We start from the raw sequence: 27,453 nt of genomic DNA on the forward strand, positions 1-27,453 counted from the left end.
TGGAATACTACAGTGACATCTAACATTTTACCTTTTATTCTGTATGGTTATGTTTTGCCAGTATTGGAATTTTATAATTCTAAACTAAAGTTACAGATGATTAACAAGTGGAAGAGACCTGCAGTTGTGGCAATCAGAGGATAATATTTGCTAACCGTCCATCTGTGAAAAGCTTAGAGAATATTTTTGAATAGCCGTGACCCCCATTAAAGGACTTGTTTGAAATGACTTGTTACTTACATTCTTCGCAGTTTTTTATACGGTGAGAAAGCCCCCGGAGGAATGACCTTGATTGAGTTTTGCTCTAATCTCCTGCAGGGGAAAACAACATTGACCACATAAATCTTCAGAGCTTTCAGGAAGAGCTTTGGCCCAGTGTAAATGTGTGGGACACTGGCAAATTACTCGTTGCCTCAAACCATTTGCAATTAAAAAATTACATTTTAAGACAGTTTGAAGCACTTAAACAGTTAAAGGGTGTAGCTGGTTTCCTAACCATTGACATTTTTCAACAGCCCACTATAACCCATGACTGTACAGCAGATGTAAGCGGGGCCAGCTGTCTTTGGAATACAGCTCCCAGCGTATTTAGTATGTGTTTCACTGCTTTCCTTACCAAAGTAAAATAATTTCACCTGTCTCAACTTAAAGACCTTTAATAACAAAAATAAAAAAATAATACACAGAGATGACCATCTGCAGTTCAGGGCATTGGTTGTGGTCCAAGAAACCACTTGAGGACTGCTATTACTTTGCCACAATCAACATGGCAGATTTTTTCAACCTTGCCACAGCACACCAGCAGACCACCACAGGGAAACACATTGGCCCCCACTGGAAAACAAAAAAACATTGGCCCCCATATGAAAAAAAAAAAACAATCACATTGGTCTCCAAAGGTACCAAAAATAAAATACATTAGCCCTCACATGATAAACAAATATCACATTGGTCCCCAAAGGTACCAAAAGTAAAATAAATTGGATCTCACATGAAAACAAATATCACATTGGTCCCCACATAAAAAAAAAATCAATTACATTGTCCACCATAGAACACAAAAATAAAACACACTGACCCCCAGATGAACACAGTACAGTCTATGCCAGCTCATATGCTTACAGAACACAGGAGAAACCTTATGCCAATTCCAATAGTTTTAAGTGTGTAATGCCCCAGGGGGTAGAGTTAAAAAAAAGCCTTCATGTGAAAACAATACAAGTCACTGCGTAGCTGCCATTATGTTTCCAATGGAAGCTAGTAAAGAGAGTATAACAGCAGGGCAGCCAAGCAGATCCTCATCTAGTTCCCTGTAACTCGTCTTCTCTAAATCTGATTCCTGTCCTATGCAGTCTCCGGGCAGCTTCTTAAGCAACAAGCCCTTGAACCGGGACACCGGGACTGACACTGGCCTATGTGAGAGCGGGAGCAACAACAGCCAATGATAAATAGTGGATGAAAAGAGGAGGGGCCAGCATACAGATCTGAACCCACTGACATCTGAAGTGGGTGGTCTTGTATGCCCAGGATACAGAGATAGGACTGGAGCAGGAAGAGACCAGTAAATAACAGTTCAACTGGTGGTGGTGGCGGTAAACGAGTGTGGGCATCTCTAGGTTTGGGGGAACACTTGAGAACAGCTCAAGGCACACTAGTTTGACACGGCACAGTGGTTGGAAAACACTGCCATAGAGGTTGATTGTGTTGCCCTGTAATTCCTAGGCAAGAGCAACTCTAAACATCGCAATCAAATTGCATACAGTTCATCGAATAAAATTATGTGCAAGGCAGTGATGTGCTTTATCCTATAGTAACCAATCAGAGCCTTCTGCAGTTTAGTGTAATCGGTTGCTATGGGTTACAGCAAATTCATGCCGTCTTATCTTTTTTGTGTAACAGAATCCATATAGAATGCTCAGCAACCACATCCCCAAAAATTCACACAGTCCTTAGCTAGGTGATATTTCTAGATATTCATGGGAATGAAGAGGCTTAAGCAGATCGCATTTCATGGTTGGTTACGACAAAACAAAAAATTAACTGTTGTCCTGAAGATGATTTGTGAGACACTGAGCTCTGCGCTGGATATCGGCCAGCTACACATTATTCTGAACAGATGTAAGAAAGGAAATATTAATCCTATAGCATTGATGTATACATGCACGACCTCAGATATAAACAGGATTGGCATTGTCTTGTGATCAGGGCCTGATAATCAGCATGCACAGCGTGCAGAACCGGGGAGACAAAACAAGCTTTTCCCTTCATGAAAACTCTTTGAATTTCAAGTAGGTAAAGAATGAAAGTGATAAATGTTTCTAGATATGTTCTGCATATTTTATATCGCACACTCAGCTGCAACTCAGATTTCCTCCCTCCAGACCTGTTACTGGCTTGAAAGCAACCTAGTGTAATGCCCAGGGTCTAGAACCACTAGGAAGATCTATAACAGGTGAAGTCTACTGAACTCTGATTTGCAGTTGCTGATTCTGACTTTTTTCCCCCTCTTTTCTAGGCTATAGTAGCGCACTAGACAATACATGTATAAAGACACTATAGCGGAGGTTCCCAAACTAGGTCTTCGAGGCACGAATTTAAGGATAACCATTCTTGGACACAGGGTATTTAATCAGTACCTCATTCAATCTGATTTAGCATGGATAGCCTTAAAACCTGGGCTGTTGAGATGCCTTGAGGACGGAGCTTGTGAACCATTGCCCTAGAGCAGTGGTTTCCAACTCCGTTTTTCAAGTACTCTCAACAGTTCACATTTTCCAGGTTACCTGTGGATTTTTGAAATGTGACAGTTGATGATACACAGAGCACTGGCTGGGAGACTTGGAACACCTGAACTGGGCCCACGCATAGCAGCCAAGCAGGTCCCATTCAGCGGGACCTGCGTGGCCGCAAAGAGGCTGTGTGGGGTCACACACAGCAGTATGGTCGGATCATGCAGAACAGGATCCAGCCACTGCCGACCGGAATTCAGGGAAAACAAAGTGCGGCACACGAATGTGTGGGCGGCCACATAGGAGTCTGTGTGCAGGACTCCTTTCGGCCTAGAGGGTTCCCCTGAATGGGACCCGCTGCGCCCCAGCCTTAGAGGTACTATAGGACCGAGGCTGGGAACCATTACCCTAGAGCAATGATAATGTGACCTTGCTTTTAAGTATAACTTAATATAGAAAAATTGTGGAATGTGTTGGAAACTGAAGTAAAGGAGTCTATGGTTCTATAGAGAAATAGGAGCCTATTTATCAATATTTGCAAAGTAGTCCAGATAACTATCATTTCTCATTGTCTCATTGCCACATATCACGCCAATGAGAAAGTACTTGTAATGGGCAATAAACTACCAAATGCATGCTGGGACACTGGCTCTGATGGAAGCTCCCTTCTCCAGTTGGTCCAAGTCCTTTCTACTGAACAGGAGGGTAGGCAAATAAGAGTTAGTCAGTATAAGTGAAACTATATCACCATCTTCACAACTGGTTCAGATAGAATTATATAACTCCCACCCCCCATATAGGTTTACCTTTATTAGCTATGCTTTTCATTTTATGACATTCTGTTTGGAAATGTTGGTGTATTTTTTGACCTTTTTTTTTATTATTATGTCTTTTTATTGCAATATGGCTGCTGTGATATTGCATCGCTGTCTTTAAAAGTTATTTCTGCTTTCATATACTAAAAATTATTTAGTCCAGTCTCTGTTATCAGCACCATGAGAAAATAGATATAAAAGTCAGTATGACAGGAATTTTATTGGCTATAATACATCATCGTCCTGACAAGAAATTGCAAATGCTGGGGTATGTTGATTACGTGGTGAGCAGGAAACCATAATACACAATAATCCTGCTAGGATTTCTGAGCACTGACAAATATGTTGTGATTGAATCTTTTATGGTTTTTCATATTCTTAAGTTTGGTAGTCTGCAGCTATAAACTCAGTAAGGCCAATCAGATAAATGACACGAAGACATGCAATGCTGATTTTCCCCAATTATTACTAAAGCACTGATGTGTAAAGGAAGACAATTCCACGTACAAATACAGATATTAATCAGAGAATAATGTACAGGTCATGGATAACCAGAAAGAGGGAGAGTAGGGGAGAGAGAGAGAGAGAGAGAGAGAGAGAGAGAGAGAGAGAGAGAAAGAGAGAGGGTTGAGATGCACTAAGCCTTGAAAAGTGATAAAATGGAGAGTGAAAAACCACCAACCAATCAGCTCCTGCATCTCATTTTTAAAACCCAGCCTGTGACATGGCAGTTTGGAGCTGATTGGCTGGTGGTTTATTACTCTCCATTTTATCACTTTTTAAGCTTAGTACATATGGTTCTATGAGAGGTGGGGGGGGGGGGGGTAAAAAGAAGCACAGAGAAGAAAGTACAAAAACTGAAAAGGGGGGGCAGAGAGAGAGAATATGTTAAAGGGAATGAGTGACAGAGGAGAAGGTGAGAGTGCATGTGGAAGGGATAGAGAGACGATGAACAAAAAGGTTAGAGCGCAAATGCGCGTGAAAGAATTAGAGGAGAGAGTGAGGCAGAGTTCTTGGGAAGGGATAGAGAGAGAGGAGCAGAGAGGAGGGATAGTGCTTCGGACGGGATAGAGGGAGAGGAGCAGAGAGTGAGGGAGAGTGCTTCGGACGGGATAGAGGGAGAGGAGCAGAGAGTGAGGGAGAGTGCTTCGGACGGGATAGAGGGAGAGGAGCAGAGAGTGAGGGAGAGTGCTTGGAAAAGGGATAGAGGGAGAGGGAAATGAGCAGAGAGTGAGGGAAAGTGCTTGGGAAGGGATAGAGGGAAATGAGCAGAGAGTGAGGGAGAGTGCTTGGGAAGGGATAGAGGGAGAGGAGCAGAGAGTGAGGGAGAGTGCTTAAGATGGGATAGAGGGAGAGGAGCAAAAAGTGAGGGAGAGTGCTTGGGATGGGATAGAGGGAGAGGAGAGAGTGAGGGAGAGTGCTTGGGAAGGGATAGAGGGAGAGGAGCAGAGAGTGAGGGAGAGTGCTTGGGAAGGGGTAGTGGGAGAGGAGCAGAGATTGAGGGAGAGTACTTGGTAAGGGATATAAGGAGAGGAGCAGAGAGTGAGGGAGAGTGCTTGGGAAGGGATAGAGGGAGAGGAGCAGAGAGTGAGGGAGAGTGCTTGGGAAGGGATAGAGGGAGAGGAGCAGAGAGTGAGGGAGAGTGCTTGGGAAGGGATAGAGGGTGAGGAGCAGAGAGTGAGGGAGAGTGCTTGGGGAGGGCTATAGAAACATAGGTACAAACTGGTTACCCATTTACTACATAAGTAGCCAGAAAATGTATGGGACAGAGTGAAAGTAAACTGTATTATGGGAGTTATGTGTATCGGTCTATGACCACAGACACCCCCGAGTATTGATGCCTGCATGACTTAGATACTAATGCATTTGTGGTGTCTGACACTTTGTAATGAATACAGTTTACAATAGATAGACGAAGGCAGACAAGCCCACGCCTGTGCACTGACATGGGTGTCCTGGGTTTATCCCAGGGGTAGGAACATACAGTGATAGGCGATGTGCTGGGTCAGATAGGTGCTACTTTCCCCTGTGTATGCTGTGGGCCAATCTATTATTCATTCAGTGCCTCCACCTTTCACTCCGGATGTTCCATCTCCCTGCAGACACACAGCTCTAGCTCTATATTTGTCCATATAAATTCACTTGACTGCTGAGCAGGTAAATCCAAATACACTTTATATCCTATGCTGGAAACTGGAGGATGCACCATCTGGGCAACATAACCCAAAGCAGAAAAGGAAATTGCAGCAACGGTTCACAATGCTTCCACTTAAAATACATGTTTTAACCCATTGGTTGCTTGTACCAGGCAAGAAGATCACTATTGCTCTGTCTGAGCCCTGTCAAAGATTTGTCTGATCGTCCCTTGGAACATGGGTAACAGCAGGCAGAAGGTCTTATATTACTGTAGTGATTACTACATGGCACCCTTCGTCCACAGTATGCCCAAGTAACTGACACCCATGCTAGAAATGCCCACTGATCATTTGTTAGGTAAATATTTTTCTGCCCCAACACTTTCCCTATACCTTCCCTTCTGCCACTTATTTAGTAATACCTATTTCTCATTAACTCACACTTATAATAATGTCACAATACAGCCCACCCCATTCACATTACCCATCCATATGTTTTACTAACACTAATTTACCGTCTCGCTCTCTCCTATTGCTTTTGGGAAATGACTCCTTTAAACATTCAGGGGGGTGCTACCACGGACAAAGAGATTAATCATTGAGTAGGACAGGAAAGAATTTGTCTCGATGTGGTGCACCAGTAGCGAAAAATAAACAATCACAATAAAAATATACCGTTTATTAGTATATTTTAAAACTGCGAAGTATTTATAAAAAAACACATATAGGACATCTGGCCCTATATATCTATATACTGATATAATTAACAAAGGAACCTCAGCATATACAGTATATACAGTATATAGACAATATAATCCGAAAAACTATCTTCATTTTGTTTATCCTATATGTGTTTTTTAATAAATACGTTGCAGTTTTAAAATAATAAACGGTATATTTTATTGTGATTGTTTATTTCTCCCTACTGGTGCACCACATCGAGACAAATTCTTTCCTGTCCTACTCAATGATTAATCTCTTTGTCCGTGGTAGCACCCCCCTGAATGTTTAAAGGAGTCATTTCCCACATGAACACAACTATAGGGGGCCTAGAGATACCTTTTCAAACCCTAATACACAATCTTTTGCGACTGACCCCCCCAAAGCTAACTTCATCAGAACAATGGAAGGATCTGTGCCACTTGAAACATAGATTACCCAGTGCCAAATCCATAGAGACAGCTGGCTGCATACCAATACACCATGGCGGTCATGGGTCAAATAATGCCACACCAAGCAGTCTGGGTATCCAGTCTATTGCTCAACAGTAATTAGGTTGACAGTGAATAGGTTGACAACTTTTGGTCGACAGGCTAAAGGTCAACACATGACAAGGTTGACATGGTCTAGATCACTGGTAGCCAACTCCAGTCCTCGAGAGCTACCAACAGTTCACGTTTTCCAGACAACCTATCTGCTGCCCAGGTGCACTCATTACTCAAGGTGCATACACACTGTACAATTTTTTTGACCAACTTTTTTGACCAATTCCGTTCATTTCAGCCATTCTAAACGAAATTGGTCAAAATATCTTTCATTGCGTTTGCGACGAAAGACGAATGATGATGGGCATACCCGCCAGTTGTTCATCAAGGTTGTTCATCAACTGTGCATGCAGCTCAATTTGGATATCTTTCAAAAAGAGCCTATAGACAGTATCTAGATCTTTCGTCTTTCGTCTGTCATCAATATCTTTCGTCAATATCTTTCGTCCAGGACACTGGGTTCAAGGAAAATGCTACACCAGGTCTAGGTTAACATTGAGAAAAGGTAGACACAAGCATTCTATTTCGATGCTGCGGGGCTGCGCATTGGGATCAAATTAGCATTGATTTTGGCTAAAAAATGTTCGATGTCCATTTAATTGTTATTCGATTTTTATTTGATTTTGCTTATATAAGCAAAATCAATAGAAAAATAGACCAAACCGAACCATGTGTACGGGGCATAACTTTGTCAGTTATTATACAATAAAGAACAACACACTTGAAGGACGTATTGATATGTGAAAAAGCTGTACAATACACACATCACAAAGCCGTAGGCCTTACATTTCTGTTATTGTCTCGGGAAGGTTGGTAGGAATCTCCGTTAAGCCTTTTCCTCGGCAGTCCACAATGTTATTGCTGCAGGTGCAGGCAGCTGGGCAGTACAAGACGCTGCACGAAGACACCATGAACGACTGCTGACCTGTCATATAAATGTATAGTAATTAGCCATAATAATACTACCACCAGTATGTAGAGTTCAAAAGATATACCATATAATATCAACGCTTCATGTGCGTACTACATGGAATACACTTTATACCAAGAGGTAAAATTAAACAAAACAGAAAAGAAAGTTGGAATAAATTCATGTTACCAAAGCTGAATAAGTTGTGTACGGTAAAAGAGGATTAAAAGTTAAATAGAGAGTAAAAAAGACTTGCCTTCGTCCTCATCTGAAAGGTATGTACAAAGAAAATAAACACAATCAATGTCAGTACAGATCGAGCTGGCCTTGTATTAAAGGATTGCTCCAGTTTTCTAGTTGGAGACAAAATAAAATCCCTAAATAATGCACATATTACTGGCTATCCCTTATAAATGTTCACTGTGCTCTGTTCTGCTTATTTATCTGTATTTACCCTACTTGCGCAAGGGAGACGACAATGGCAGGATAGGTCTAGGGTGGCAACCAAAACCTATTACCAAAATGTTTGTTTGCACACCCGTGGTACCCAGTATAATACTGTTATTATTTATGATATTATATATTATTGCTTTGAGTTTTGGGCTTATTTCTCTTATGTTCTACCTATGTTACTGTATGTACATATGCTACGATAACTATAACTGTAGAGTATTGTAATATCCTAGTCTATTATAGCATTATAAATATAGAAAAAATATAGATTACATCTATGCTGTCTTCCCCACCCGATGACTATTACACTGTGGCTGTACCCTAAGTTCTTGAGTTTTTTTTACAGAAAAGTGCCCTTGTGCTACACTTATTTTCAGTTATGGAAACATCATGTATAAGGCACTGGAGCAAACACTTCCATTCATATTATAAAACAAAAGGCTGTGTCACTTCTGAACCTCAACGGACACATTATATTCTCACCGCTGCATATGAATTCCCGCTTTTGAACTTCAGCAACATTGTGTCCTCTCAGGTGACTAGGCCCCATGCACTGAGTGTAAAGGCCAACGCGGGGTCTCTGGCGCAGCCAATCGGATAACCAGGCCAGGTTGCAGTCGCAGTACAAGTTATTGGAGTGAAGTCGACTGTGTAAGAGATAACAGATTACAAAGTTGCTATATATATATATTCTACTTATTATTTATTTAGCACCTTCTAGAAGATAATCAATATAATTTCGGAATGGTTGCTATGGGCAACGTGCCCTCTTCAACAGACCTCGCATATTAGTAAAGTAACAGATTTTTACAAATAAAATACTAAACAAACAAATATAATGACCTAGAACTAAAGAGCTATACGGCTTATTTGTTCTCCCCCTTTGTTTACCAATTTATCTGTAGCAAATCCTTTCAAAATTAATTAATTTCAGGGTGGAATGAAAACCCCAATGTTTGCCAACATAAAAATGCAATCCGTCCGGTTCGGTCATCAGTTCTTTACAGGCAACTAAGAGACCCTACAAGTGGTTAAAAAACGGTGGTTTGTAAAAAGCCGAACAAAAGCGGGGTTAAAAATAAAAAGACAAAACACATCTCAAGTAAATTGCTCTGTAGGGGAAAGCGGCAAGAGTGAAAAAAGACCCATAAAAGATTTGGCTCCCAATTAGAAATATCACTAAGTCTTGCTTTATTAGTCTCTATAGAAACTGCCTGCAAAATCCTTTTAACGGGTCACATTCATTTTCTACAGAACAAGGCGGAAAAAAAAAAAATTCAATATAAGACATCTCCTTGTATCCCTTTTCTGATTTCCTTTCTTTTTGTTAATCAAAGAAAAGGGGATTAGTTGCTTTTGGCCCCTCAGGACCAAAGCTCAATGTGGTACGAGAAATTAAAAGATATAAATGACAGTACAAAGAGGAATTAAGGTTGTTACTTTGACATGGGCAGGGAACGCGATGCAAGATCATTGCTAGAATCCAAAATAAAGCATAACGCATATTCGCAAATGACATGAATTACTACAGCTGTAGTTGGGGCAGTCTAGAAATTAAATTTATGCGTCTCCCTTTATTTAGTTTTTTAGCTGATGTGCTCAGTCCTAAGAAAATCTAATTGATATTAAAACACACAACTCGTCTCTAGAGCCAATTTCATGTTAGAGATATTGCCAAAGAGGCCGTTCAGTTTAATTAGGTCTGTCTGTGGTACAGTCATAAAAGTGTAAAGATTTCTAATTGATCATATGTGACATCCAATCAAAGCCTGTCTGTGTTCTTAAACGTAATGTGACCTGCCTAATATGTCAATGCAATCTTCACTGACTTCTTTGGAGAGTTAAGTTTTTTTCAATGATCTCGATGGCAGAAGAGGAAAACTAACAATACAAAACAAAAGTACTTATTGTGGGGGTTTAATTTGAGAAATAAATTAAGGGGGAGTTTTATTCAAGCTTGGATAGTGGAAAGAGATAGGCAGACTTATTATGCCTGGAGAAGTGATAATGTGGAAGTAATAATAACGCACCAGCCAACCAGCTCCTGTCATTTCATACCCAGCCTGTAACTGATTGGCCGCTGTGTTAATACCTTCCCCTTTATCAGCTCTTCAGGATTATTAAATCGGCCCCAAAGACCCCTATGTACGAATCCATGGAAAGTGATAAATTGGACAGAGCTGAACTTTCAACATGTAACATGGCAGTTAGGAGCCAATAGGCTGGTACTTTATCTCTCTCCAAGATAAAGACTCCAATGTACCAATCAATTCACTCTCCAATCTTTGATAAATCTCCACCCACAAGTGTACTATCAGGGCTGTGCTTTCCAAAGAGGCAAACTAGGCACATTTCAGTTGCAACAGATAAGTATTTCTTTCAAAAATGTTACTTAATTCTTTCTTTGTATTTTTTAATTTAAATTTTTTCTTTGAAGGCAGCATGTTTGATAAAGGTGTGCAAGGGTTTAAATACCGCCCCCCCCCCCCCTCCATATCTCTTCTATTTAATGCATTTTTAATGACTGTCTCAAAATACGCAGTGCACCATTATGGCTAAAGCCTACATTTGGATAGTGGAACCCCTCTACTTTTACCTTAGACAGGAATAGCAAGCAGCAGACAAAATATTCCAATGCAGACACACACACACATACACACACACTCACACATACACACGAGTCACTAATATGAAACCACTCACAAAATTCGGAGTTTTGGCATATGGTTGAAGCTTGCCACTGAAAGCCGCGTGATGTTGTTGTTATTAAGGGTGCTGAAAAACATGAAAGAGATTACAGTTATATCACAAAAGGCAACAACTGGATTTGTAATACATTTGAGTAAATTCAGTATTTTTCTATATTCTGTATGTTTTTTTACAGCATTAATGTTATAGTTGAAACAATAACATTCCCTACAGTATAGTCATTCCCACCAATCATATTAATTGCAGTACCCTTGAACTACCCTTGATCTAAAGACATCACTGGATTAAGTGGAAACATTTTAAATTCTGCATTGTGGTCCCCACAGGTTTATTCAATGGACTGCTAATAAAAAATGCAATTATGGAGCCCAATGCATACATGTTTGGCAATACTATGCCAAGAGGGTATTCAAAATTCCTATTGTGGGAATGTCACTTCAAAAAATAGGCAAGAAACATTATGACAACATAGATATACATTGTGCCGCTGTTTTCCAAACTCATTCCTCAAAAAAGCGTAGGTTTTAAAAATGTCCATGATTAAGCACATGTGACTTAATTAGTAACTCTATTTGAGTATACTATCTTTGTATGAGCATGGATATCCATACAACCTGGACTGTTAGGGGTTTATTTACTAAGATGGACGTTCTATTGAAAATGGGATGTTGCTTTGGTCAACAAATCAGATTCTATCTATTATCTTCTAGAAGGTGCTAAATAAATAACCAGTAGAGGCTGATTGGTTGCCCATAGAAACATCCCATTATCAATAGAACTCCCATCTTAGTAAATAAACTCCATAGGGGGCATTAGGGACCAAGATTGGGAAACCCTGCAATATTCTGTACACTCATTTAACAATGGTATCTCAATCACCCACATGTCATTTCTGGACAAAAGGACACTTGGTCCATTTTTATTTTAGGTACAGATAACATTTGAAATGATGAATTTTTACTTGAAAAATTTTTTGGGGGGAAAACCTGAATTGCAACAGGATATAAGAAATGAAACCTTTGTCGTTTAATCATTATTTTTTAGGCCCTAAGTGTGAAAATGTTTCCTCATTGAAAACAGATACATACGGCATAGTAAAAAATTACAGAAATGTAAAAAAATTTAGGTTAAATATATACAGTTAGTTAGTTAGCAAGTTGACCCACTAAACAAAACACAAAATAACATTAAAAAAATATGAAATATTGGTAAGACAATTAATAATTTTGAAATCAATATATATGACTACTAACAATGTCACAAAACAGTGATTGTATAATAAGATGCATTAGAATCCCAAAATCCCATTTACTGTACTATTTTGTAAAATATAACAAAAAATTTCAGCTGCAGATAGTCATACCCAACCAATTCTTTGGGAAATTATATGAAGGGTCTAGATCAGCATAAAAGAACAATAATGCAGTAAGCGTTATACGCTGAGCCAAATACAAAACCTAGTCCCAGTAAAGAATATAGCATTGCTGTAAACGCCATCCCATACCAAAAGACAAATAAGTGCTAAAATATTGTGGGATTGTAAAGAGAATAAGCAGATCTTATAAACTTGCCTTAACCTGAAGAAGACGAATGTCCCTTCTTTCTAGGGAAGTGGTGCCGTAAGGGGCTTCCATGAAGGACCCATCTACTCCACCAGAGAAGCGCATTGTGGAGGAAAAATGTGTCTGAACCTTCTGCTTATCAAGGGTGGACTCGCCCTTCCTAATTTCTAGACTATTCCAATCCCCATCTGCTTAAACAGGGCCCCTCCCACTAGCGTCAGCAGAATTTTATTAGAGACGCAGTGGGTAAGGGTGCAGGCACCATAAATCCTTAAATTATACTCAGCTCTCAAGTAGGCAAAAAAATTACACCAGGCATTAACTAAAATTTGTCTTATTGGGTAAACCAAGAAGACTAGCTAGATATATGTCTACCACTTCCTAAATACACTACAAAACAATATATAGTACATTCATTCTGAAAAAATTAATCCACAGACCAATCAACTGAAAAAATATAGATCTCTTGGCTGAACTAATTAAAGATTTAGAAAATGTATGTTTTTTGGCATTATTGCACCACCCTCAAATATACATTGCATTTCAAGATTTTTATTAAAAGTACGGTAAATGGCTAATTCTAACAATAATTCTAGATATACACATATATACCCAAAGACAAACACACCTTTGTGTGGTAACAAAACGCAACAATACAAAACCAATCAAAAATAATTTAGCACTAAAAACCTTTAATGTCTGAAAAGATACATTAACATTGAATATCTAAATGTCAAATAGTTTAGAATAAAATTTTTATTTTTAGTCATGATTAGAAGCTAGCAAATGGATAAAATGCATGAATTACTGGTACTTCAGTGCTAAATTCAAGTTATCTAGTTTATGTTTTTATCACACAAATTTTTTAACATACGTAGAACATTGAATAGGTAAATATGAAAGCTCGAAAAATGTACTTGAAAAACATGGAAATAAAAGTAGATGACTCGTTTGGAAAAAAAAAAATTAGTATTCAGTTTTTAACAATACGAATTCTAGCCCTTTCACTACAGTGGGCAGAACATCTGGCAGCCATCTTGGCCACACCCAGATTGAATAGTTTCAGTGACTTCTGAATGAGATCAATGAGATCTAGAAATTTGAAAGTCAAGAGGATGAATTACTGTACTAATCCCTGTAATTTTAGCAAGTTAGCAGATCTTAGGTTGACTTTCGTATGCCCAGTCAGGTGTGAAAAAAACAACGGAGCTCACTTTATTATATACTGGGTTGGACATGTCCGCGGTGAACTCAAATCCATTATAGGCTTTAATCATTCTTTAATCTCAGCCCTTAACCTCTTTCATATCCAGTCAAATATTTCACCAGTAGGGTATAATTATCATATTTAAGTGAATTTAACAGGAGCAAATAACATACAGTATGGCATTTTAACAAATACGTTGATTATTCTTTTCTCCTTTTATATTGAACATTCTAGCTGTCACAGGATAAGGTCAACGGAGGATTTTACTCCAGTGGATTGCCTGGATATCTAATATGCATAATGTACTGTAAAACAAACCAGGTCTTTGGGAAACCAATATACAACATAAAACACTATAATATTTGCAAATAAATCTTGAAATAACTCATAACTCAAGATTGTTTTATGTGAGAACTATAAACCACAGAGAACTGGTTCAATTTTACAAAACCTTTTAAAAGTTTGGGACATGTATTTATTCTTATTGAAAAAATATTTTATAAATATATATATCTGAGCATAATGATATAGCATACTGTATGTAGCTTACAATGAAATGAATGGGACCAAAGTCCAAACATGAAATGAATTACATGCTTACACATGTAGCATGGAGGTAATTTTTTGGAATGGCACAGATGAGAGTCTCAACTTATGTTAATAAATGGACTTTGTAATAATAATAATAATGATAATAATAATAATAATATTTAAATTTATGCAACGCTCTGTCCCCAATACCACTCAAGGTACATTTTTTTGCACTACTCACAAACAAATGTGACATCTACGTTGATAATTGGGTAGGGGGTTTTCCTCCAATAGGTGTATTCAATATACTGTAGTAAGCATAATGCAGATCTTTATCACTGTTCACTTGCCCGTTAGTTAGAGTCTTCTGACTTTGGGTCAGACAGTTGGCTCTAGAGCTTTTGGTTAATTTCATGCCCTTCACTCCTGGCTATACCGGGGATTTTACCTTGGGGCTTTCTTGCGGTTTTTACCAACAGGAATTGTCTGGGATTAGGAAACTCCTACTTGCCCCGAACACAGCCGCTAAAAAGACCATACTGCAGGTATGGTTTCAGCCAAGAATGCCTCCTCTCTCTCTGTTCTAGAAAAACATTTTTAGAATGGATTGGCAGGACGCTTCTTTGGCGAAAGAATCTAGGGTTACCACAGTTAATGTTTGTTAAAGCTACAGAGCTATTCTCCCTTTGCAGACATAAGGTCTGTTTTTCCAATGTTTTCCATACACTTCATGGGATTTACTGCGATTATCTGATAATGACCCTCCTGTAGCCCTGTCCCCACAGTACTGGTATTCTTCTCTATTTATGTTTTTTAATTTTATGTATTTTTTTTACTGCCTTGGTAGGCAATGTATTTAGTTATTTAATTATTTGGTTCTACGCATATTACCTGTATATTATATCTTCAAGACACCTACATTATTATAATATCTCTTTATGATAGTTGCCGTTATTTGACAGAATCTATATATATTAATATATTAATATATCATGGCGGTCGACGGTGATGGACCTATTGTCCTGATGCTTCTGTCTTGACAAAGATCTTGAATGAGATAGAAACATTGACAACATGCTTTTGAACCTGTGAGAATAAATCCTTTTACATTCTACCGGATCGGTGAGTGCCCCTGTTATTTACATACAAATATATATATATTTTTTTTCTTTAAGGGGACTGCAGCGCCATAACCAACACCACTTTTTGTATTTACTGTATTGGTAAAGGTTTCAGGAACCTTTAGGTATTGGTAGGCAGCAGCAGTCTAGGCGCTGTCACTATTGTCTTTTTTTGTCCAAATATATATATATATATATATATATATATATATACAGTATAGAGAGAGAGAGAGAGAGAGAGAGAGAGAGAGAGAGAGAGAGAGAGAGAGAGAGAACCATTTTTCCCCTCTATCTAGGGCTATCATATCCATGGATGGCACCTAAGCACTTTACCGATTGCACCGACTAGACGATTGCCATGACTTGTATAACTATATATACCAACACACACACACACACACACACACACACACACACATACATATTCACACAACACACTCACTTTCATGAAGAAAAAACAACTAAGAACCCGCACTCACATCTATACAGCTTTTGTGTGGATAAAAACTCACATGAAGTCCATGACAAGTCCAGGGATCAGCGGTAAATACCCGCCCAATGTTCGTTTTGACCAATTTGCTGTTGGTTTTCTCAGGGGCTTATGAGGAAAACCAACAAGAAGTTGGATAAAACGATTGTCAGACGGGCTGTTACTGCTGATCCCTGGACCTTTTATGGACTACATTTGAGCTTTTCACAATAAAAGCTGCATAAACATGAGTGCTGTTCCCTTTATTCTTGAAACTGAGTGTGTTTATTTTTTCATACGAACCTGGCACCACACCTGTATTTAGATATCAAGGAGAGCTGCCTTGTCTGTACTATAAATATATTATCAAGGATCACTTTAGACACTCAGATACACTACTGCTTATTAGAGTTGGAGGTTTGTTTGACATAGACGAATCAGTGAGAATAATGTATATTCGCAAAAATATATGTCAGGAGTTGGGAGGGAGCTTTTGGGAAACTAGTTCTCATTGCCATCGTATAGGAAATGGATTTTTTAAACAAAAAGTCATAATCCACATATCTTAGCCCTAGGACCACTTTGATACATACACAAGGGTCAAAATGGCCCTATATATAGAGAAACACTCTTATTCAGTCATGGATCAGACAGTCTGATCCATGACTGAATAAGAGTGTTTCTTTACGCAAGTCGCTTGGAGTGCTACTTCCACCCCCAGAACCCTATATATATATATACTTGTAATGGTCCAGCCCTATATATATATATATATATATATATATATATATATATATATATATATATATATATATATAGGGTTCTGGGGTGGAAGTAGCACTCCAAGCGACTTGCGTAAAGAAGCACTCTTATTCAGTCATGGATCAGACTGTCTGATCCATGACTGAATAAGAGTGTTTCTTTACGCAAGTTGCTGGGAGTGCTACTTCCACCCCTGGAACCCTCTATTACTTTATTGAAGTGGGCACCCAGCGCAGCACTAAGTTACTACAGGGAGAGCCGGATCCCCACCCCTTTGTCTTTGTCTATATACTTGTAATGGTCCTGCACTCCAAAATACCGTAATACCTGCACCCAGTGCCCCCGCAAAAGAAGGGGTATGTACACTGCAGTAGAGCGTGGCACTCGCATTGAAAAGAAATCAGACAACTCTCAGATTGAACCTATAAGAGATGTCTGATTTCTTTTCACGGCAAGTGCCATGCTCTACTGCAGTGTGTATATATATATATATATATATATATATATATATATATATATATATATATATAAAGAGAGAGAGAGAGAGAGAGAGAGAGCACGGTGAGGGCGGCGGTACTCAAACGAACACACTGACGATCTGGATGTATCCCAATGTTTCAACCTTGATAAAGGGACCGCAAGGTCTTGAAACGTTGGGATACATATAGGTCGTCAGTGTGTTCATTTGAGTGCCGCCGCCCTTACCGTGCTATATCCAAGCCCACTGTGTTGGGTTGTATCTGCGGGGGGCACTGAACTACCTATTGTGTCATTACAGCTGACCTCTTTATTTGTAATTTTCTGAAATTACATGCAATTTACATACCACCACTTGTACATTTCCTTCATATTTTATATAAATAGATAAAGAAAAATGAGAAAGATACTGTAGATAGATAGATTGATAAATAGATAGATAGATCCTGTAAAATGACAGTTAGCAGTTGATTGGTTAGTATTGTTTAGTTAGTTATATTATAATCAACCCAGTAAAACAGCACACAGTGGCTTAAATGCAAAAATATGTACTTTAATTATAACAACCAAAAATGATCTGCACAAGTCTGATAATCATCTGTATTGCTCTCTGGCACAAAGCTCAATACCCACCTATGTAAGTACTTGGTGGAACACCTGTCCAAAATCAGCATAATTAGCAAACTTAGTTCTGCAGATGTTGGACAGCTCTTCTACCAGGTTACCTACACAGGTGGGTGATGAACTTTGTGCAGCTTCCCATGGAAAAGGAGGCACATAGCACTGAAATAGCTGTCGGCACATCCCACCAAGGTGCAGCGAAACAGGTAAGTACCAAGTTTAAACAGTTTTGGGTGTTATGGTTAAACTATGGTGAGCTGGTTGCAAAGAAATAAAATATATACTGTATGATATAAAGGGATGGAAAGAAATATATATATCAGACACGACAGACAGATATATATGCACTACAGCTGCAAGACATATGGCTAGAATATAGATATAGATATATGATAGAAAGCTAAATATATATTAAGGGCGCATACACACAGGGTGATTTTAAGCTGTAGTCAGATTGCTTAGAACTTAAGCACAGATCGTCCCGCGCATCACCATCGACTGACTAGATTTTGACTACATGCAGTCAAGATCACAAGTGTTCTAACCAGAGAACACTGGGTAGCACAGATTACTCATAGCCACCGCTATGTGTGTATAGGAGATCTCGCAAGCCCTGTGTGCTGAGAGATCAGACTAGACTAGATCTCTCTGCACACCAGGCTCATACACTTCACTCCGTGTGTAGGAGCCTTTATCTAGATGGATATAAGATAGATATGCAATAGAAAGATGATATTAGATAGATGGATAAGACTGGATATGAGATGTGATAGAAACATTGAAAGATATAACATAGCTAGACAGACAGACAGACAGACAGACAGACAGACAGACAGACAGACAGATAGATAGATAGATAGATAGATAGATAGATAGATAGATAGATAGATAGATAGATAGAGTTACATATAACATAGACAGACAGAGAGCTACAGTAGAAAGACATAAACCAGAAAGATATTAGATACAGTAGTTATGAGAAAAATATATACATATATATATATATATATATATATATATATATATATATATAGTTAAAATATATCTATGAGGTACATAAGACCAAAGTATGAGATACAGTACTTATAAGACTGAGAAACATAAAATATGTCAAAGAAAGATACTGCATATAAGGCAGTGATGGCTGACCTTGACACTCCAGCTGTTGTTGAACTACACGTGCCAGCATGCCCTGCATCAGTTTAACTTTTTGGCCATTCTAAAACTGATGCAGGGCATGCTGGGATGTGTAGTTCAACAACAGCTGGAGTGTCAAGGTTAGCCATCACTGATATAAGGCTATATATATCAGACAGATATGAGATAATGTACATACTGTATTAATAAGACAGAGATAGATATTGGGGATGTAAAGATAGAAAGATAGATAGACAGACAGACAGAAAGACAGACAATACTTAAGTGAACGAGAAAACAAACATATATAGATATATAAGTGCACCAAAATATATGTACCCCATACTGTAAATAATATTTGTCCAACATGTAACAAGGAAGGGTACAACACGCATAGGACAATGACAGTAGACAGGTCCATGCACTGAGGCTGCTCCTAATCATGGACCCTCACAGATAAGATAAGGGGTACTCACAGCACTTCCAGGTCGCGGAGAGCACGGAACGCACCATCTTCAATGCAGCTGATCTGGTTAAAATCCAGTTGCCTGTAAACAGATTAGGGGGATCTACGTAAAACACAAGCATAACGGTTCAGGGAAGTCAATTCCTTCTGATCTACAATGCTAGGCCGCTCTACAGTAACTAGACTCTTTCCCCTGCCACTCCGTGTCCTAGCCCCGGTGTTCCAGACAGAACAGTAGCTGTGGAAGAAGCTCTAGTAAATAATAACTGCACCTTATATTAAATGCAAAAGGAATGCAATTTCATTACATCAAGTAAAGTCATCCATTAAAAGCTCTCAGCGTCATCTCGCTGAAACAATTTCATTAAGGTAAAGGACTGTAAATCACTTAGTGTCACATGTATCCCCTCAGTGACCTAACTCAATCCATTTATCAGAGAAACCAGCTGCATGTTAATTTTACTATCTTTGGCAAGAAAGGGAAAGATGCTATTCTTGTAGAATATGGCTGCTTTGCTTGAGCCTTGTACGCTGCTTCCTTTGTGCAGCTCGGGGAGCAAGATCACATTAAAGTACTCCAGCTGTCGTAGTGTACTTTCACTCCAGTATGGATAAATGTGACTTTAAAAATCATGGATGCATTTAAGGACACAATATGCACGTTGGTCTCTGGGGTAGAATGAGGTCTCTTTAATCTTTCTTATAATCCATCTCAACAAGGAATCTGACAGCATGATGCCTTGAGTAGTAAGGAAGACACAATGCCGATGATCAGATACAACAGAAAGACAATACATTTGGGAAAACAATTCCTTACAGAGGTAAAAAAAACAAATAATTCAAGGGCATTGACATTGAAAATAGAAGACATCCATGAGTACTGTATAAATCTGTACATATGAAAATTGGCACCCTAGAACACAGGTTCTCAAACTCGGCCCTAAAGAACCCACACAGGCCATATTTTGCAGGTCTTCTGTGGGTTTTTAAAATTGTCAGTTGGTGATACACAGCGCACCTGCTAGGTGATCTGGAAAACCTGGAAAACGCATGGGGTGCTGAGGACCAGGGTTGAGAACCACTCGTCTAGAAGATATTTCTGAACTTCAATATTCCTTAGACCTGTTTACATTTCTGGTGCACCTATTGTTGCTGAACAGACTTTCCCAGAGTTTAAAGGTTGCTTAATATAACTGTGAAACAATGACGGGGTGTAAAATATGGTTGTCCTTCAGAAATTACCCAGCAAGACCTTCTCTTCAGCTGCCCATAAAATTTAACTTTTTTCCACATTCTGCATGTTCTAACTTTCTCCTAGATTTAAAAAAAATATTTATTTATTTTGGGCGGGCGCAATTAAGCTGCCACTATATATATATATATATATATATATATATATATATATATATATATATATATATATACCATATATACTCGAGTATAAGCCTACTTTTTCAGAACATTTTTTTATGCTGAAAAAGCCCCCCTCGGCTTATACTCGAGTGATGGTCCCACTTGAGTCAATAAGTTTTCCCAGTTTCTTGGTTGTAAAATTAGGTGCCTCGGTTTATATTCGGGTCGACTTATACTCGAGTATATACGGTATATATATATATATATATATATATATATATATATATATTTTTTTTTTTTTTTTTTTTTTGCACACCCACTTTCTGAGCTTTGCAATACCCATGAAAAAGTACATATGTATTTGCCGGTGTTCAGATATACAAGAAAATGCTCATGTAATACGAACCCTACTTTCACTTTCCTTTTTACATTGTAATTTAGTTTTACATTACTTATAAGAACTGTTCTTCTACCCTTTCTGAGATAACCCTATCTCTATACACAAGTCAAGTAGGGTTCATCTGTTTTCATCTGATATCATGGTCAAATTTAAATATAGTCAATATTAGTGGAATTCCTTTAATAAACAGGCAAATTATTATCTTTTATTTCTATTGAGCCTCAAGTGTTTGGAGTTATAAGTAGATCTCATACAATATCTTCTGAAAACAAGGAGTAGAGTGAAGCAGTTTTAAAGTTTGAATCTACAGTATAGGCACTCATGTTTAGCACAGAACAGCTAAGGATAAAACAATATTTAAATAAAGTAAAGGGACCAAAAACGACATAAACTGAAACACTGTCACGAAAGAATTATTGATAATGATGGGGAATGTATACTCCTTTTTAAAAAAAAAATGTAAAATACATTTTTATTAAGTCAAGCAGCAAAATATACCGCAATTACATCGTAAATTCCCCAAAATTCAATATACAGTAACATAAAGTTACATCTAAATAAGAAAAACAGAATACGATATCAAAATAAATCAGAGAACCTTATAGACTTATATTTATAGAAAAAATATTATGGGGAAAAAAGAAAAGGAAACAAACACAAACAGGCAGAAACATGAGGGAACGGGGACACACAGACAAGGTGTATGCCTCAGATTCGTGACACAAATATAAATAGAACATTGAAATAAAAAAAACAGTTCACGTAGCACACTCGATGAGTAGGGGAAAGCAGCACAGACAAGTCTATCTGGTTACGGCATAGGAGGGAGAGACCCTGCTTTTGTACTCACTTTATTTAAGCCATTTGATATGGATTGATGTAGCAGAGGAGGATTATTTACAGTAAGCTGTCTCAAAAAGAAAATGTTTTTGAACTTTGTTAACAATATGATGTATGTCAGGGATAGAGGGTGATTTCCAGAGCTGTCCGATAGCAGCCTTAGTAAAGACCAGAATATGTCCCAGAATATAACTGTCACCCTGAAGAAGTTGTGTAATGTGGGGGAACAATGATACGACAGAATCGGCAGGCACATTTATTCCTAAAACATCGCCTATGAGGGAAAATACTTCAGCCCACAGCGGATGCAACATCGGACATTCCCAAAATATATGGAGGATAGAGCCAATATAGCCGCAGTTTCTCCAACAAAATTTAGAGACAGAAGGCCATATTCTGTGTTGCCGCTGAGGGGTGAAGTACGCCCTATGGCAGAGCTTATAGAACATTTCGGACTGGTTAAGACATTTAAATAATTTAAAGCATGAGTGAGAGATAGCGTCCCATTCCTCCGCAGACAGCTCTGTTTCCCACTTAGTATGGGCTATTCATTTTCCAGTCTTAAATTTGTTAATATGATAATTGTCACATTTTGATATCCCGCCCTTGTGCACTGGGGAGGACAATCTAGAAACAGTTATTTTAGGGAGGGAAGGTGTAGCTGTGGGAATGGGTGCTCTTTTGACAAAATTAAAGAAAAGAAAAAAGAGCTAGACTAGACTAGTATAAAATATAAATTAGAGTCACCTGTGAGAAATTGTCAGCGCTCACATGACTTGAATTGCCTAATAAAGACAGCTTTAATGTCGCAATAGTGATGAAAAGACAGCTGTCTGAGAACATCAGAAGTGCTATTATAACCAAACACAATACTGCAAAAGGGTACAAGGCCAACCGCAAAGATCTTGGCATCTCTGTTTCAAGGTTGCGTAATGTAAGAAATCTGCTTCTCATGGAGCTGTGAAGAACCTCCGTGGGTGTGTAGTAAAGCAGAACAGATTAAATAAGTTTCAATAGTAACTAAAAAATTAGGAAAAACACCTTAAAAGACCTTAAAGCTGAACTTGAGCAATCTGGAGTGATGTTTTTCAACCATATGCAGCACACCAAACCAAGAAGGGCTTTCTAGACTCCATTGATAAAAAACAACATAAAAAGAAATGTAGACAATACATAATACTTATCGGTAAATGTTCTGTGGACAGACTAAACCAAAATAAAACTACAAAATGAAGCTTTTTAGGAGAAAAAACACCATACTATACCTATGGTTAAACATGGTGGAGGATCCATCATTTTATTGGACTGCTTTGCTGTCTGTGGTATTGGGGACCTTCACTACATTGAAGAATCGGTACTTGTTTCCTAGCACGGCCACACCGATTCAGATCGGGGTGGTCGTGTCGGAAAAATCGGGTCGATCGCATCGCATGCGATTTGGTCGCATGCGATGCGATCGACGCGACCGACCGATTTTTGACCCGATTTTTTTCATTGAATCCAATGTAAATTGGGTCCCTGGGACCCAATTTTACATTGGATTCAATGAAAAAAATTCCCAACCCCCCCAAATTTAAGCGCGTTAACCCCAGCCCACGATAGACGCCAACCCGAAGCGTGGCGAGCGCAGCGAGCCCGCGAGGGGTGGCGGTACGCGTCCTCCGACCTTTTCATGCCCTACTATCCACGTCGGCGTGGAGTGAGAATAGAATAGTGTGGCGAGCGCAGCGAGCCACCGAGCCCGAAGCGTGGCGAGCGCACGCGGACACCTTCACAGGTAAACGCGTCCCTTCGCGGGCTTCACAGGTGTCCGCAAGGGGACGCGTATAACTGTGAAGGTATCCGCGTCCCCTCGCGGGGCACGCTGCGCTCGCCACGCTTCGGGCTCGGTGGCTCGCTGCGCTCGCCACACTATTCTATTCTCACTCCACGCCGACGTGGATAGTAGGGCATGAAAAGGTCGGAGGACGCGTACCGCCGCCCCTCGCGGGCTCGCTGCGCTCGCCACGCTTCGGGTTGGCGTCTATCGTGGGGTGACGACGGGGACATCTATAATGTGAAATGGGTCATATTGGCCCATTTCACATTTTTTCACATTTTTACAGCATTTCAATGTTAAAAAATATTTTAACATTGAAGCCTATGCAAAAATCGGGTGCATCGCGTCGCATCGCGTCGGGACCAATGTTAATGGTCCCGACCGACGCGATGCCCCCGATATTTTACCTTTCCCGACAAGATTTCAATGTTAAAATATTTTTTAACATTGAAGTCTATGAAAATATCGGGGGCATCGCGTCGGTCGCGTCGGGACCAATGTTAATGGTCCCGACCGACGCGATGCCCCCGATATTGTCTCCTAGCCGGCAAAATGGACCTGATTTCAAAAGAAATCGGGTCCATCGGGGGTAATCGTGTCCCTTAACTAAGGGACACGATTACTTAAGATTGTGGCCGTGCTAGGAAACAAGTACCGAAGAATCTATTAAATCAGAGGAATACCAAAGGCATTCTTGAAAACAAAATGTGCTACCCAGTGTAAGAAAACCAGGTTTTGAGTTCAAGATCATGGTTCATCCAACATTTTCAAGACCCAAAATATACTTCCAAAAGCACTAAAGAATGGATGAAAAGAAGAGAATTTTGCCAGAAGTAAGTCCTGATTGTTATCCAACTAAAATTCTTTGGAGGGATCTGAAATCTGCAACTGGTAAAAGGAATTGTAATAACATTAACGTGTTTCAACAACTTGCAATGGAAGAGTGGAAACTACCAACAGACAGGAACAAAGATGACTACCAAAAATGTCTAGAGGCAGTCAATGGTGACAAAAGGTGTGTAGCCAATTATTATGGAAGGGTGTTTTAATACTGTCCAGGTCATATTTTTTATTTTACCTTTCACATAACTACATTTAAGCTGAAAAGTTTATTTTTTGGGGTCATGAATTTAGACGTTGGATTATAATATACTGATTATATAAAGTTGATACAGTTCCATTTATTTCTGAAGATTCTTTCCAGGTTGTACTTGAAATTCAAGGCTACCAAAAATGATGACCAAAACTGTACAAAGGGGATGAAGCATATGGCAACAATACAAGACTACAAAGAACTTTAGGACAGGTATACAACAGGTTCCAAATTGACATGACATAGCGAATTACCTAATTATAAAAAAGAACACAGGAGGAAAGAGAGCCCTGATTGTGTGAAGATATATTCAAGAAGTGATATGTGTGAAATTGAATACTTAAGGATGAGGGGAGCAGAGTTGAGGAGTACAGACGCTGGAAATTCAGGAGAAAGGCTTTTAGGCTAAGCTGAAAGAAGAATAGTTATGGGCTTTGTAAATAAGCGACACTTAAAGAGACAAGCAGAGTTGGACAGAAGAAGTGGAGCGTCAAAAGAACCAAAAGAGGCAGGCAGTGGTGTGGCATATATATATATAGGGTATGGGCAAGGTATCAGTAGGCTGGCAAGGAGTAGATTACAGTAATGAATAAGGATAAGAGATCAGGATATGAATAAGTGTGAGTGGCTTTGAGAATACGAAAGGTGGTAGGTTTGTGAGAGGGACTGAATATGAAAATGAAATTAGAGAGCAGAACTAATCTGAGCATGGCCGGATTAACCAACAGGTTGATTAGGCTACAGCCTAGGGTGCCAGAACTCGCAAGGGGTGTGCCTTGCAGGTGAAGGCCTAATTTATTCCATGCTTGTTAGCTATCACCCGTCCCGATATACTGTGTTGTGTAAAGTCCTTAAGGTGACTGCCAGATGAATGTGCCAATGTAACTTACTGATGGAACCATTACTTTATGTACATTGTGCTACAGCAAATTCTCCTTCACACCCCACAAGCATTAGATCCTACATGCCAGATGTATAACTTTAGTTACATGCACATGGGCAGTATGGGTGGCGAGTCCCTGAGCGTCCATACAGGCAAGGGTGTAATTACCATAGGAGCAGGGGGTGCAGCTGCTATGGGGCCCAGAGCTAAGAGGGGCCCACTTTGCCTGTCAAAGTATCATGTACTATATACATTTTTCAGCATTAGTTGATGAATAGGGGCCCTTACAAACTTTTGCTATGGGGCCCACATGTATCTAGTTACGCCACTGCATGATAAACATGTGTTTAGCAGCATTACAAGGGGAACTATATGTGTATTAACCTATCGAACCTGGTTTATTTAATCAGGCCTTGGGTCTGAGTACTTTGGGAGCAAAAAAGAGGGGGCGGTATGGTCAATGGATAGGGAGGGGGGAAGAAAAAAAAGTCTGTTTTTAAAATGCAGTTTAACAAAATGCTGGGTCATTTAAGAGGATATGACTTAATAGCAGAAGGTGATAGGTTTTGGGATGAAAGTTACATTTGTGTGTCATCAGACAAGTGAGAAGAGGTGTAGAGGGACCAAGGGTAGACCTTTGGCAGGTGCCACTGAGAATGGGAAGAGTGGGTGTGGAGTAAGGTGTCTGTACAAGTATGAGAACCATTAGAGTTTAAGTCAAAGTCCAAAGGAGTGGAAGATTTGCTTGTGGATGGGGTGATTGACTTTGTTGTAATAAAAAAAGAACTGATCCTTGAAAATAGAAAAAAATATTTTAGAAATTGGGGCAACTTCAAATAAACTCCAGATATTCTGGCTTGTAGAAATTTCCAGACTGTTCATTTTGTCCATGAATATTCTTTTCAATAATAATATTTGTGTTTATCATTTAATTGCATGTACAACATCACTGTACAAGCACAGCTGCACTATATAACCAAAATGATCTGGCAATTTTTATGATTAGAGTAAAAAGGAAAATATCGGAATGATGTTTAGAAAAAAAAACAAAAACGGTTTGTGGCTTTAATACATTTCCCAGGCGGTTCTACAAAGTTGGTGACTTTAACTCTGCTCTGTTTAATAGCTGCCTGTTGTATTATCTCATGAGACCTGCTGCATCAGTACATCCTGGAAGAGGAATTAAACACACAGAGGACCACCCCAATACCGCAGGTGCTGGTTTTATTAAAATAGTAATTTTTTTATGTTTGGCATTTTACACTGCATTATTAAAACATTTATATGGTGGTTTTCCCACAAATTCTTTATAATTACAAACAATATTGAAGTCAGATGAAATTAATTTTGAATGTGCTGCATATTATGGGTGTGATGCTGAGCTGGGTGTACGTTGTTCAACTTATTATAAAATATAGTGTCAAATACGCAATATACAGACTGTATGACAGCTCGGGTGCTCAAAATGGGTTTAATATATGTTGTCCCTTGTGATTACAGAAACCTATGATGGCTGTTTTATGGCATCTGGTCCAATGGTGCAGGACAGGCTTGCCGATCATGACTGTTATCTTAATTCCATGAAAGTTAGAAGATCCAGTTGTGCAATTCACAGAAAAAACTAAAGGGTAAATGTACTAAAGATTGGAGAGAGATAAAGTACTAACCAACCAGCCCCTAACTTCCATGTTACATG

General features: G+C 39.1%; 1 protein-coding gene and 1 long non-coding RNA gene across 6 annotated transcripts in view; one reads left to right on the forward strand and one right to left on the reverse strand.

Moving 5' to 3' along the window:
• The window catches only part of SLIT2 (slit guidance ligand 2), a 260,597-nt gene that overhangs the window by 55,750 nt on the left and 177,394 nt on the right, over positions 1–27,453 (reverse strand). For all 5 annotated transcript variants that reach the window (XM_083161418.1, XM_083161417.1, XM_083161416.1 and 2 more), the window contains exons 6-10: positions 19,380–19,451; positions 11,011–11,082; positions 8,791–8,954; positions 7,731–7,869; positions 241–312 (exon numbers count right to left, since the gene is read on the reverse strand). In XM_083161418.1, coding sequence (XP_083017544.1) covers positions 241–312; positions 7,731–7,869; positions 8,791–8,954; positions 11,011–11,082; positions 19,380–19,451 — 519 coding nt within the window. The remainder of the gene's footprint in view (positions 1–240; positions 313–7,730; positions 7,870–8,790; positions 8,955–11,010; positions 11,083–19,379; positions 19,452–27,453) is intronic.
• Positions 17,874–26,950, forward strand: LOC146041146 (uncharacterized). Its single transcript, XR_014463463.1, has 3 exons — positions 17,874–17,972; positions 24,975–25,087; positions 26,884–26,950. It is a non-coding gene; the product is annotated as an uncharacterized LOC146041146 (long non-coding RNA).

The sequence above is a fragment of the Crinia signifera genome, chromosome 1, assembly GCF_055691185.1.
Source record: "Crinia signifera chromosome 1, ASM5569118v1, whole genome shotgun sequence".
NCBI classification, from domain to species: Eukaryota; Metazoa; Chordata; class Amphibia; order Anura; family Myobatrachidae; genus Crinia; species Crinia signifera.